General features: G+C 41.3%; 1 protein-coding gene across 2 annotated transcripts in view; it reads right to left on the bottom strand.

Annotated features, from left to right (window-relative positions):
- Positions 1-12,485, bottom strand: part of ppig (peptidylprolyl isomerase G) — a 44,681-nt gene that overhangs the window by 21,727 nt on the left and 10,469 nt on the right. Inside the window, exons 2-4 of one of the 2 annotated variants that reach the window (XM_033023969.1) lie at positions 11,782-11,855; positions 6,445-6,526; positions 2,663-2,737 (exon numbers count right to left, since the gene is read on the bottom strand). In XM_033023969.1, the coding sequence (XP_032879860.1) occupies positions 2,663-2,737; positions 6,445-6,505 (136 nt within the window). In that variant the 5' untranslated portion in view covers positions 6,506-6,526; positions 11,782-11,855. The remainder of the gene's footprint in view (positions 1-2,662; positions 2,738-6,444; positions 6,527-11,781; positions 11,856-12,485) is intronic. The other variant, XM_033023970.1, reaches the window with a different exon arrangement.

Genomic DNA, 12,485 nt, shown 5'->3' with positions numbered 1-12,485 from the left:
AGGTCACTTGCCAAACATTGTACTGACAATACACACTATTGTGATACAATGGTGCCCTACAATCATATTTAAGGGATTGCTTCGGACCAGAACTCAGTCAAAATATGAATCAGCATAGCCCATCAGCAGACATAATGCATGGCGGCAGTGGTGCCGTGGTTGAGTTGTTGCCTTACAGCGTCAGAGACCGTTCGATCCTGACCATGGGTACTGTCTGTGCGGAGTTTGTACGTTCTCCCTGTGACCACGTGGCTTTTCTCCAGCTCCGGCTTCCTCCCACGCTCCAAAGAAACGTACAGGTTTATAGGTTAATTGTAAATTGTCCCTAGTGTACAGGGTGACTGTGTACCTCAGGTAAGGGTGGACTCGGTGGGCCAAAAGCCCTGTTTCAACCCTGTATCTCTAAAGTCTAAAGTGTCATCTCACGGCTCAGTATTTCCCTTAAACTATCAAATCAGGGATCAACCTTTGTCCAATGAGTAGAGCGGATGGGCATGCTAGGCATACATAAAATTGAGATGCCGATTTAGTGAAGGCACAGGACAGAATTACATGCACGTTCAGCAGTAGAAACAGCATGCTACAGTCAGAACAAAGCAACTGATAAAAACAGGTCAAAACTTTAATAGTGCTTCTTCCAGTCACGAATGGTGGCGGATGATTAAAAAATAAATCTAAGGAGGAAGCTGTGCATGTATCAATGGGGATGGAATCTGGCACCTCACTTTAAAAGGCTGAACCATTTAACAACACCTTCAACTTGAACTATTGAATGGATAATGCAATCATCTCTCTTCCTCCAGCTTCCACCATCTCAAAAGGCTATCTTCAGGCAAACCAGCTCAAACCACTTAACAAAACAAAAACAGTTGATCATGTTACATGCAGCAAAAGCTATGGACCCCATAAACATCACCCTGCTAATGGTGAAGATTTGCTACAGTATTAACCACTAATTTAGAAGATTGATGGGGGATCTTATAGAAACTCACAAAATTCTTAAGGGGTTGGACAGGCTAGATGCAGGAAGATTGTTCCCGATGTTGGGGAAGTCCAGAACAAGGGGTCACAGTTTAAGGATAAAGTGAAAATCTTTTAGGACTGAGATGAGAAAAACATGTTTTACACAGAGAGTGGTGAATCTCTGGAATTCTCTGCCACAGAATGTAGTTGATGCCAGTTCATTGGCTATATTTAAGAGGGAGTTAGATGTGGCCCTTGTGGCTAAAGGGATCAGGGGGTATGGAGAGAAAGCAGGTACAGGATACTGAGTTGGATGATCAGCCATGATCATATTGAATGGCGGTGCAGGCTCGAAGGGCCGAATGGCCTACTCCTGCACCTATTTTCTGTTTCTATGTTTCAGCAAAACTACAACATACAACTAGAGCATTCATATCTATCCATTATTGTGGGCAAGCACTAAAAGTGTGCCCAATGCACAGACAGCAGGACAAGTTCCATCTGGTTATTGATTATTGTCCCATTAATCATTTCTCAGTCATCAGCAAAGCGTTTGATAACATTGTAAATAATGTAATCATAAAGTGCTTAGTTTCCAAAAACACATAATTGTTGCTCATTGTTTTCCATCAGGACCACTTGGAACCAGACCTCCTGATTTTTGAAAGACTGGAGATTTTCCAAACTCACCTGAACCATGCCTTTGTCCTTGACCCAAATATGGATGAAAGTGCTGAACTATCCATAAATCTCTCTTATTCCTCCTCCAAGACACTCTAATTGTATCTGGCAGAGAGCTGGTATGGTTTTAAGGGGACTCCTGTGATGTGATCACTCTGATTCTATAAACCCATCTTTTACTTGCATCAATGTTCAGTTTCTCATTTTGTCTGATACCAATCCTCTTTTGAGCACTGGCACTATTTAATTCATTAATGGTGCTAAATAAATGAAAGGTGTTACCTTTTTCCCAGGGTGGAAATGTCCAACACAAGAGGGCATAGCTATAAACTGTTTAGAGATATGCTGGACAAGTCCTGTCTGTTTGTTTTTTTAAATTGGGGGCCTGGAACACATTCCATGGGATGGTGGTGGTGGAGGCAGATACAAAAGTGGTGTTCAAGTGGCTTTTAGATAGGCAGTGCAACAATAGAGGGATATGGATCATGTGCAGGCAGGTGAGATCAGGTTTACGAGACATCATGTTCGGCACAAACATTACAGGCCAGAGGGCCTCTTCCTATGCTGTACTATTGCAGGATCCATTTCAAAATAAAGTAGATCAAAAGAGATTCAACGCAATTCTGCAAGCACAGGAAATGGTGGATGACTGTGATAAGGTGTGAATTAAGAAATGTGCAATAACATTTTATATAGCATCATGTTTACAGTGGGTCATATGAGCATGGTGAGCAAGCTGTGTGTTGAAATAATCAGTCTGTGATGATGTTTTTAGCAGTAGACTAGCCGAGACAAATCTTAGGGCTATGTGTGGTTGTCTAGGATGACAAGAAAGGGGAGATAGAGAAAAATGTCAGTGTGTTAGAGGCAACATTTTTTATTAAGATGTTATTGAGGAGAAGCATGTAGTTTAAAAAAAAGACTGAGGATAAATCCTTGAACACCAGATAATGACTAACACAACTAAATGTCTTTCTCTGTTCTCAACAAAGCATTATTATATTATGCTGTTACTAACCTGTACAGAGACAACGAAAGTTTTCGCAAGTCTTTGGACACACATCAGAGAACAATTCAAAGACAACTCTGCCCACTGTAAAGAAAATATATGCATCAGTTACATCCAAATGTCTTAGAATTGTTACTTCAATGTCACATTGCATTCATCTAGTTACTACATACGCAAAACTGTATCTAGATACAAGCTATAAAGTGACAATTGTATTCAGGAAAGGCCTTTATCAGAAGTAAAACATTTGCAATGGAACAGCAAGTCATTTGGTGTCAGAGTTAAAGCACGTTATTGACAAGTATGGGAGGGTATCCCCACATTGGGATTTTGCGATAGGTAACTCGAGATCATATAATGCTGCCACAAAGTACCCGATTTCCGATTGCCAAAACCAGCTGTTCTAGACAACAGACAATAGGTGCAGGAGTAGACCATTTGGCCATTCAATGTGATCATGGCTGATTGTCCACAAGTACCTCGTTCCTGCCTTCTCCCCATACGCACTGACTCCGCTACCTTTAAGAGCCTTGTCAAGCTCTCTCGTTAAAGTATACAGAGAACCGGCCTCCACCGCCCTCTGAGGCAGAGAATTCCAAACAACTCTGTGTGAAATAGTGTTTCCTTATCTCTGTTCCAAAGGCCTTACCCCTTATTCTTCAACTATGGCTCCCCCAACATCGGGAACATGTTTCCTGTCTCTAGCATGTCCAAACCCTTAATAATTTTATATGTTTCAATAAGATCGCCTCTCATCCTTCTAAATTTCAGAGTATACAAGCCTAGCCACTCCATTCTCTCAGCATATGGCATTCCCGCCATCCCAGGAATTAACCTCATGAACCTACGCTGCACACCCTCAATAGCAAGAATGTTCTTCCTCAAATTAGGGGACCAAAACTGCACACAATACTCCAGGTGTGGTCTCACTCGGGCCCTGTACAACTGCAGAAGGACCTCTTTGCTCCTATACTCAACTCCTCTTGTTATGAAGGCCAATATGCCATTCGCTTTCTTCACTTCCTGCTGGACCTGCATGCTTACTTTCCTTGACTGCTGAACAAGGACCCCCAGATCCCGTTGTACTTCCCCTTTTCCCAACTTGACACCATTTAAATATTCTGCCTTCCTGTTTTTGCTACCACAGTGGATAACTTCACATTTATCCACATTAAACTGCATATGCCATGCATCTGCCCACTCACCCAACCTGTCCAGGTCACCCTGCATTCTCATAGCATCCCCCTCACAGTTCACACTGCCACCCAGCGTTGAGTCATCTGCAAATTTGCTACTGTTACTTTGAATCCCTTCATCTAAATCATTGATGTATATTGTAAATAGCTGCGGTCCCAGAACCAAGCCTTGCGGTACCCCACTAGTAACTGCCTGCCATTCTGAAAGGGACCTGTTAATCCCTACTCTTTGTTTCCTGTCTGCCAACCAATTTTCTATCCATGCCAGCACTCTACCCCCAATACCATGTGCCCTAATTTTGCCCACTAATCTCCTATGTGGGACCTTATCAAATCAAGTCAAGCATGATTTCCCCTTCGTAAATCCATGCTGACTCGGACCGATCCTGTTACTGCTATCCAAATGTGCCGCTATTTCATCTTTTATGATTGACTCCAGCATCGTCCCCACCACCGGTGTCAGGCTAACTGGTCTATAATTTCCTGTTTTCTCTCTCCCGCCTTTCTTAAAAAGTGGGATAACATTAGCTACCCTCCAATCCACAGGAACTGATCCTGAATCTATAGAACATTGGAAAATGATCACCAATACGTCCATGATTTCTAGAACCACTTCCTTAAGTACCCTGGGATGCAGACCATCAGGTCCTGGGGATTTATCAGTCTTCAGTCCCAATAGTCTACCCAACACCATTTCCTGACTAATGTGGATTTCCATCAGTTCCTCTGTCACCCCAGACCCTCTGGCCACTGGTACATCAGGAAGATTGTTTGTGTCCCCCTTAATGAAGACGGACCCAAAGTCCTGTTCAACTCATCTGCCATTTCCTTGTTCCCCATAATAAATTCACCTTTTCAGTCTTCAAGGGTCCAACTTTGGTCTTAACTAATTTTTTCCTCTTCACATACCTAAAGCGTGTACTACCCTCCTTTATATTCTTGGCTAGCTTACCTTCGTACCTCATCTTTTCTCCCCGTATTGCCTTTTTAGTTATCTTCTGTTGCTCTTTAAACATTACCCAATCCTCTTGCTTCCCGCTCATCTTTGCTGCGTTGTACTTCTTCTCTTTTATTTTTATACTGTCCCTGACTTCCCTTGTCAGCCACAGTCGCCCCTTACTCCCCTTGGAATCTTTCTTCCTCTTTGGAATGAACTGATCCTGCACCTTCTGGATTATTCCCAGAAATACCTTCCATTGTTGGTCCACTGTCATCCCTGATAGGGTATATTCCAGTCAACTTTGGCCAGCTCCTCCCTCATGGCTCCATGGTCCCCTTTGTTCAACTGCAACACTGACACCTCACATCTTCTCCCTCTCAAATTGTAGATTAAAACTTACCATATTATGGTCACTACCTCCTAATGGCTCCTTAACCTCAAGCTCTCTTATCAAATCTGGTTCATTACACAACACTAAATCTAGAATTGTCTTCTCCCTGGTAGGCTCCAATACAGGGTAGACAAAAATGCTGGAGAAACTCAGCGGGTGAGGCAGCATCTATGGAGCGATGGAAGTAGGCAATGTTTCGGGTAGAAAACCTTCGTCAGTCTGAAGGGTTCGATTTCCCAGCATCTGCAGTTCCTTCTTAAATATTCAGGCTCCAATACAAGCTGCTCTAAGAATCCATCATGGAGGCACTCCACAATCTCCCTTTCTTGGGGTCCAGTACCAACCTGATTTTCTCAGTCTTCCTGCATGTTGAAATGTCCCATAACAACCGTAGCATTAGCTTTACGACATGCCAATTTTAGCTCTTGTTTCCACCTGCACCCTACATCCAGGCTACTGTTTGGGGACCTGTAGATAAGTCCCATTAGGATCTTTTTACCATTACAATTCCTTAGTTCTATCCATACTGACCACATCTCCTGTTTCAATGTCACCCCTCACAAGGGACTGAATTTCATTCTTCACCAGCAGAGTTACCCCACCTCCTCTGCCCACCTGTCTGTCTTTTCGATAGGAGGTATACCCTTGAATATTCAGTTCCCAGCCCTGGCCCTCTTGCAGCCATGTCTCTGTCATTCCCACAACATCATACTTGCCAATTTCTAACTGAGCCTCAAGCTCGTCCACTTTCTTTCTTAGACTTTGCGCATTCATATACAACACTTAGACTTTGGTATTCACCTCCCCTCTCACATCGCTCACAATTGGCTCTGATGTTACTCTCTTATCCCTTCTCGAACTTTATTTCCCATTAATTCGGGAGTCTTTCGTAACTTTTCCTGTACTCACTTCCCCTTTAACTCCATCTTTATACTCCCAATTTGTCAACCCCCCCCCCCCCCCCATATGTTCTTCTGATTGTCTCAAGGAATACACCATCACTATCCTTGCACAATGTGATTTAAACTAATTTTTTAATGATCAGATTCAAATAATTGTACTCATTCTTTTAAATCATACAACTTGACCTTGCAACAAAGTTCCAGCCTTGCAGTGGAGTCTAGAAGAATGACATCAGTAAAATACTATTGATTACAATACGACTCAAAATCAAAAGGTTTAACCTGAACCACAGATTATTTCAATATATTAAATATCTACGTATTCATGCAAGCAACATAATTGCTATAAAACTTTCTCTTACCGAACAGATTATTGACAGTTATGTCAAAAAAACACCGAGGACGCTGTGTTTTCACCCCCATGTTTTGCACAAGCCGAAGTCACTGCAGAGAAACAGATGCCATCATAATTAAAGTGCTTAGTATCATGGATAACTTCACAGAAACATCACTTGTTTTTGGAACCTGTACTGTTAATTCTTATTCCATTATTTAAATTAAAGAAAATATGAATAATCGATTAGCCAGTAGCCATAAATGGCAAGTGGGTGAAAATTGATGTTATAGATGTTCAGTAGGAATCTAATTTGTTTAATGGAAAACACAGAGTAACACAGAGGAGGGGCGTTTATTTTTATCAGCCTAGGGTAACTAAGGAGGCATATGTCTGATGACCAGTCTATTTCACCAAGGATTGCTTTTGGGAATAATGGTTAGTGTATAATGGTTAATGGTATAATGAATAATGGTTAACTGAAAATTGAACAAATGTAATTCTTACATATTTGAAAAATAAAAGTGAAAAGTAATATTTTAAGTATGTTTCGATCTGACAGCTTATGTTCATTTTGTTACAAGAATTTGTCAACTGAATTTAAAGGGGAGGATGAATTAGAGTGAATAATTTCTATTTATTTTTGAGTTTCACTCAGTTGAGAACTAGCTTTCAGCTTTTTAATTTCCGGTTTACAATTTCTGCTGGTATCTGAAGTGTCGTATCAAAAGTAAGTTTAAAAATCAAAAAGCGGCTGATATCACAAATTTGAACCAAAATTTACCCACAAGCCAATTTGCATTCTGAAGCGGCAATACAGCTGATGCCTTAGATTGCAAAGAATATCTACCAATAATATCAGGATGGGTCTTGTTTTACTTGTTCAAGAGTCAAGAGAGTTTTATTGTCACGTGTCCCAGATAGGACAATACAATTCTTACTTGCTGCAGCACAACAGAATATGTAAACATAATACAAAATGGAAGTTAAAAGTTCAGTGTGTCTATAGGCCATAGACCATATATACACAATAAATAAACAGATATAGTGCAATAATAACAATAGACTGTTATTGTTCAGAGCTTATTTGATATCGTGTTTAATTGCCTGATGGCTGTGGGGAAGAAGTTGTTCCTGAACCTGGATGTTACAGATTTCAGGCTCCTGTACCTTCTTCCCGATGGCAACAGTGAAATGAGTGTGTGGCCAGGATGGTGTGGGTCTTTGATGATGTTGGCAGCCTTTTTGAGGCAGCGACTGGGATGGATCCCTTCGATGGTGGGGAAGTCAGAGCCGGTGGTGGACTGGGCAGTGGTCACAACTTTCTGCAGTCTTTTCCGTTCAAGTTGCCGAACCAGACCACGAGGCAGCCAGTCAGTATGCTCTCTAGTGTGCAGCAGTAGAAGTTCAAAAGAATCCTCCTTGACATTCGATTCCACTTTTATCAAATAGTCCCTTCCATTACATTTCACGCTGCCTCTGCAAAGTCATCAGAATAATCAAGGACCAGTCTCACCCTGGTCACCCCCTCTTCTCCCTTCTCCCATCAGGCAAGAGATACAGAAATTTGAAAACGCATATCTCCAGATTCAGGGACAGATCTTCCCATTTGGTGTCTGGCAAATGAAGTTCTCGCACCAGCAAGAGTATGGTCCTGACCTCACATCTACCTCATTGGAGATCTTTAAACTATCTTTAATTGGACTTTATCTTGCACTAACTGTTATACCATTTATCCTGTATCTGTACCCTGTAGACTGCTTGATTGTAATCACGTATAGTCATTTTGTTCACTGGATAGTTTGGGCGTTCTCAGTAATTCAGATTACACATGGCAAGCTCATTTAAATAAAGTTGGTGATAAACATAGAAACATAGAAAATAAGTGCAGGAGTAGGCCATTCGGCCCTTCAAACCTGCACCGCCATTCAATATGATCATGGCTGATCATCCAACTCAGTATCCTATAAAGATAATGAATCAAATTTCCCCACCGTCACAAATTATAATACTCCTAATATTAACGAATGGCATGTTGGCCATAACAAGAGGAGTTGAGTATAGGAGCAAAGAGGTCCTTCTGCAGTTGTACAGGGCCCTAGTGAGACCACACCTAGAGTATTGTGTGCATTTTTGGTCCCCTAATTTGAGGAAGGACATTCTTGCTATTGAGGGAGTGCAGTGTAGGTTTACAAGATTAACTCCCAGGATGGCGGGACTGTCATATGCTGAGAGAATGGAGCGGCTGGGCTTGTATGCTCTGGAGTTTAGAAGGATGAGAGGATATTTTCTAGAAACATATAAAATTATTAAGGGAATACAAGAAGCAAGTAAAAATGTGTATAAGACATCATCGTAGGACATTTAATAACTACATGCATGCGTAGACACATGATTTTGTTTTTGTGCGTTTGTGAAATGTTACGTTAAAACCAGTGTGCATGGGTTTGTTACCGCGATGCGTGCTTATTGAATGGTGGCGGATAAAGTTAAATAAATGCATGCATTAAATATATGTACCTATTACACTACCAGATACAAGGCATTTTTTTCTAGTTTCAGTTTAGTTTATTGTCACGTGTGCCGAGGTACAGTGAAAAACGTTTGTTGTGTGCTTCCAGTCAGTAGAAACATTACATCACCTGCAGTTGCAAAGGAAAGTGCTGTAAGTAGGAGCATAATTGGTGGGAATAGAAGAATGGAACAGGAAATAAACTAGGGAATGGTCCCTGCAAAACGCTGAAAGTGGGAGGGAATTGTGTCTACTGGGGAAATCTCTTTGAAGTTGGCGGAAATTGGGGAGAATGATCTGCCGAATGCAGAGGTTAGTGGGGTGGAGGGCCAGGGCCAGCGGACCTCTATCCTTGGTCCGTCCGGAGTAGAGCAGAGGAGCAAAAAAATGGATATGTTGCAGTCAAGGTGGAGGGAAAATTGCACTTCAGAACGACATTTCAGAGGCACCTATACAGAAAGTCTCATCATTAGAGAATTAAGTTTGGTGGGACAAAAAGAGACTGAAATTATGAGTTTTCCAGGACAGATTTGCTTGTGTAGGAAGGAACTGCAGATGCTGTTTACATCGAAGGTGGACATAGAATGATGTGAATAACTCAGTGAGACAGGCAGCATCTCTGGCGAGAAGGAATGTGTGACGTTTCAGGTCGAGACCCTTTTTCAGAATCTGCAGAAGGGTCTCCACTCGAGACGTCATCCATTCCCCCTCCCCAGAGACGCTGCCTGTCCCACTGAGTTACTCCAGCATTTTATGTCTATCTTCAGGATAGATTTGCTTATGGATAGAAGCGGGCTGAGACAATACAAGACTGGCCGCTTTGAAACAAAGGAAATTAGATCCATAGAGTCTCAGTGACCATGGCCTAATGTTCGTGACCTGTGATAGGAATATTAAAAATTTCAAATGAAACCGGCTTCAGCCAAAAGAATACAAAGAGTGATAATGAAGAAAGAATTTGTTGTTTTTTTTAGCACCAGCCAAGAGTAGAATAGGTGGAGAAATATTTCACAGCAACACGAATAGTTGTGATTAAGAGTCTGTTTCTCTTTCCACAGATACTGCCTGGCCTGTTGATTTTCCCCAACAGCAAAATTCTGATTAGTTGTGGTTTGGGATCAGGTTTGGCTACATCGAATATGTTTCGAAGAAAATACCCTGCAAGTGATCATGTAGTACGGGTTAAATATATTTCATACATGAATTCATTTAATAAGCATCCACCGACATTCAAAGGTTTCAAAGGTCTTTTATTGTCACATGTACCAATTAAGTTAAAGTGATTTGTGAATTACCATACGGAAAAATAGCAACAAGACACATAACTACATAAAAGTAACATAAACATCCACCACAGCGGATCCCCCACATTCCTCACTGTGATGGAAGGCAAAAAATTCCAATATTCTTCCTCTTTATTCTCCCGCGGTCAGGTCAGTCGAACCATCTGTCGGGGCGATCCAAACTCCGGCAGCCAGCGGCCGAAGCCCCCGCGTCTGGGCGATCTAAACTCCCACGTCGGGGCAATCGAAACTCCCGCGTCGGGGCGATCGCAACTCCCACGGCTTGCAGTTCCCGATGTCGGTCTATGACCAGAGATTGCGGGTGCCGTGATGTTAAGTCTGCAAGCACCTACGGTTGGAGCTCCGGGGTCGACCCCTGGCAAAGGGATCGCGAGCTCCGCGATGGTGGCCGCAGGTGACCGCGGTGGAACTCTCAAAATCGGTCTCCAGCAAAGGCCGCCAACTCCTCGATGTTAGGCCGCAATGTGGACGGAGATACGATACGGAAAGAAATTGCATATCCGTCGAGGTAAGAGATTAGAAAAAGTTTTCCCCAACCCCCCCCCCCCCCCACACATAAAACAAGTTAAAGAACACTAAAAACATACATTTAACACATACAATGAAAACACAAAGAAACAAAGGACATACAGACTGTTGGCGAGGCAGCCATTGCTGGCGCCACCCGGTGAGCACTTATAGCGTTAACACATTTTGTTTCATTTTCAGGTTTTCAACACCTGCAGTATTCCTACATTTTCAAGTATATTTAATTTTGTTCCAAAAATATTATATATAAAATAAAATAAAATTTTGAACATGCAATTTTGAACATTCCACATGCAGAGGAAAATAATAAGACTGGAGAGTTAAGAAGATGGACAACATTAAGGAAATCTATTCGGTTTGCATGGAAACAATGATTATTCCTTAGTGCAAAACAATTGGGAAAATGTGTACAGATTCTGTAAAGTCTCCCCAAATATTTTACATATGCCATTATAAAATAATTGTGCAAAATTTCAATGCACAAATCAAGTATTGGAGGTACAGTGATAGCACGGATTGAAAACTGGGCGTCACATAAAGAATAAGGAATTGTAATAATTGGGTCATTTTCAGCTGGTAAACCAGTGAAGAACCTCAGAGATAGTTGGCCCTCAATTATTTACATTAATGACCTGGAGGATGGAATAAAATGTAAAGTGCATGTTGTGATGAGGACATTGCTATTGTGCAACAGGAAACAGATTGTGATAGAGCAAAAGTCTGGTAAATTTAATTTAAAAGGGGGAAGTGCAAGATCAGGCACTTCAGTATGAAGAAACAAAAGAGGGATTATTAAATGAATAGAGACTGCAAATGAGTGGTTCAAAGGGATGCAAAAGTTTGTATGCATGTAATCACAAAAGTTATCAGGTAGGTCTGGAATGCAATTAAAAAGGCAAACAACATGTTAGCCTTTATTGCAAATCGATTGCCGTTTAAGAATAGGGAGAATTTGTTTAAATTGTATAAGGTGTTGGGGAGGCCACACCTAGAATACTGTGTAGAATTTTGATTTCCTTACCCAAAAAAAGATATAACAGCATTGGAGGCAGTCCAAAGAAGATTCACCAGGTTAATTCTTGGGATGAGGTTGTCCTATGAAGAAAGGCAAGAGAGTTTGGATTTGTACACTTTTGAGATCAGAAAAATGCGAGACGATCTTATTCAAACATATAAGATCCAAAAGGATCTGTCATTTAAAACAGAGGTATATTTTTTCCCCAAGAGATTACAAAAGAGGACTTGAGGCCAGCATACATCAGCCATGATCATACTGAATGGCTCAAAAGGCATGAGGGGGCCTATTCCTTGTTGCACGCATAGCATATTCTCAATATTCAACTTGGTTTTGTCCTGCTGTCTATCCAAATAAATTCAGCCTCTTACCAAATAGAATACCAGATGAATTTAGCTTTGACATTTTTCCTCAATCTACAAATATTATAATAAAACATTCATATAGCAAGGGTACAAAATAGCTCACGGTACTACAGGCCACTACTGGCCCCAAAAGATTACTTTAAACTATACAAAGAAACATTAAAGAAAATAACCAAACGGCGGGCCATTAGGAGTCTGAAAAGAAGTAAAGATAGGTAGACATAGGTAAACGTGCAGAAAGGCTTTGGAAAATAATTCCAAAGCGGGGGTACTGTCATTGAAAATGAAACTTTGATTTGAATAAAATGTGATAATTGTGAACAATTAGGTTAGACAGCTGCCAAG

The sequence above is a fragment of the Amblyraja radiata genome, chromosome 7 (genome assembly GCF_010909765.2).
Source record: "Amblyraja radiata isolate CabotCenter1 chromosome 7, sAmbRad1.1.pri, whole genome shotgun sequence".
Lineage (NCBI taxonomy): Eukaryota > Metazoa > Chordata > Chondrichthyes > Rajiformes > Rajidae > Amblyraja > Amblyraja radiata.
Note: the sequence above shows the minus strand (reverse complement) of the source record. Positions and strands in the feature narration are given on the sequence as shown.